This window comes from Pteropus medius, unplaced genomic scaffold (genome assembly GCF_902729225.1).
Source record: "Pteropus medius unplaced genomic scaffold, Ma_sr-lr_union100, whole genome shotgun sequence".
Classification (NCBI taxonomy): Eukaryota; Metazoa; Chordata; class Mammalia; order Chiroptera; family Pteropodidae; genus Pteropus; species Pteropus medius.
The window spans coordinates 288,690-290,207 of record NW_024349568.1 but is presented as its reverse complement, the minus strand read 5'-3'; the positions used below and the strand labels follow the sequence as shown (position 1 = coordinate 290,207).

The following is a 1,518-nucleotide window of genomic DNA, read 5'->3' as shown; positions in this document are numbered from 1 at the left end:
CATTTGAGAAGAAATTTTTCCTAAGAAATCCATACGAATTCACACAATAATTGGGATTTTCCAAATATTTTTGGTTCAAATTTGGGTCGAACTTTTAAGACTGGGAAAATGTACAAGGGAGGAAAATGTTTATATATTAGAGAAGAAAGCATTATAAACTGAATTACTTACATTGTACAGAGAAGGTGAATTAAGAAAATGGAAATTCCAGCTAATAAATAGAAGAGGCACATTGTATTTCCACATTTTTTGGCATCACAGCTTTTAGTCTTTCAGTCCCAGAGAGTTCTTCAGCCCTAAAACAGTTGGTCCTTTTATAGCTGCCATTGCATAGAATCTTTTCAAAGCTCCCTTTATGTCTTTGTTCCTGAGACTGTAGATGAAGGGATTCAACATAGGTGTGACCACTGTGTATATCACTGAGGCTATTGCACTTGAGTGTGTGCTGTGGGTAGAGGCAGAGCTGAGGTACACTCCTAGACTTGTACAATAAAATAAAAAGACAACAGAGAGGTGAGACACACAAGTAGAAAATGCTTTATACTTCCCCTGAGCTGATGACATTCCACGAATGCAAGAAACAATCTTAGAGTAAGAGTAAAGGATCCCAGTAAAGGGAATACCAGCAAACAGTCCAACTGCAAAATACATCATCATGTTATTAAGAAAGGTGTCAGAACAGGCAAGTTGGATCATCTGATTGAGTTCACAGAAAAAGTGGGGGATTTCCAAGACTGTACAGAAAGATAGTCGCAACACCATTAAGCTTTGTAACAAGGAAGTCAGGGCACTCATGATCCAGGACACCAGAAGCAGCAGTCCACAGAGCCGGGGGTTCATGATGACTGTGTAGTGCAGGGGGTGACAGATGGCCACAAAGCGGTCATAGGCCATCATGGTCAGAAGGAAGTTGTCCAATAGTCCAAAGAGCATTAAGAAGTATATTTGTGTGATGCAGTCTCCATAAGTTATGACTTTGCTCTGTGTTTGGATGTTGAACAGTATCTTTGGGACAGTAGTAGAAGTGAAACAGATGTCTGCAAAGGACAGGTTGGAGAGGAAGAAGTACATGGGTGTGTGGAGGTTGGAGTGCGAGGTGATGGCCAGAATGATGAGCATGTTTCCAAACAGGGTGATCAAGTACATGGAGAAGAAGAGCCCAAGAATGAGGGGTTGCAGTTCTGGTTCCTCAGAAAATCCCCAAAGAAGAAATTCTGTAATCCGTGAATAATTTTCTGGTACCATGTATTAGTGGTTATGTCTACGAAATACAAATTTAAATAATTATTTAACAGACATGAGCATTACTAGCATCTTGAAATGCTACAATTAATGTTTTGCAGTAAAATGTATATATGACATATGAGTGGTTTTTCTGGAGATCATATCTCCTTTAAATTATTTTCCCCAGCATCTCTAAATAGGAATTCCTGTTCCACTATCAGCAATTTGCCAAATAAATCATAATTATACAGGTTTAATGAGAAATTTTCACATATAAATTCTAATATTCTTGCA

At 38.5% G+C, this 1,518-nt stretch overlaps 1 protein-coding gene across 1 annotated transcript; it reads right to left on the bottom strand.

Moving 5' to 3' along the window:
• Window positions 1–264: 264 nt before the first annotated feature.
• LOC120619003 (olfactory receptor-like protein OLF4) lies at window positions 265–1,245 on the bottom strand. The gene has a single exon (XM_039883134.1). It carries the CDS (start codon window positions 1,243–1,245, stop codon window positions 265–267), a length of 981 nt encoding a protein of 326 aa, XP_039739068.1.
• Between the last annotated feature and the right edge of the window lie 273 nt (window positions 1,246–1,518).

What these genes read in the sequence shown, in the direction of transcription:
- LOC120619003 (XM_039883134.1), bottom strand. Translation starts at nt 1,245, where the DNA reads ATGGTACCAGAAAATTATTCACGGATTACAGAATTTCTTCTTTGGGGA.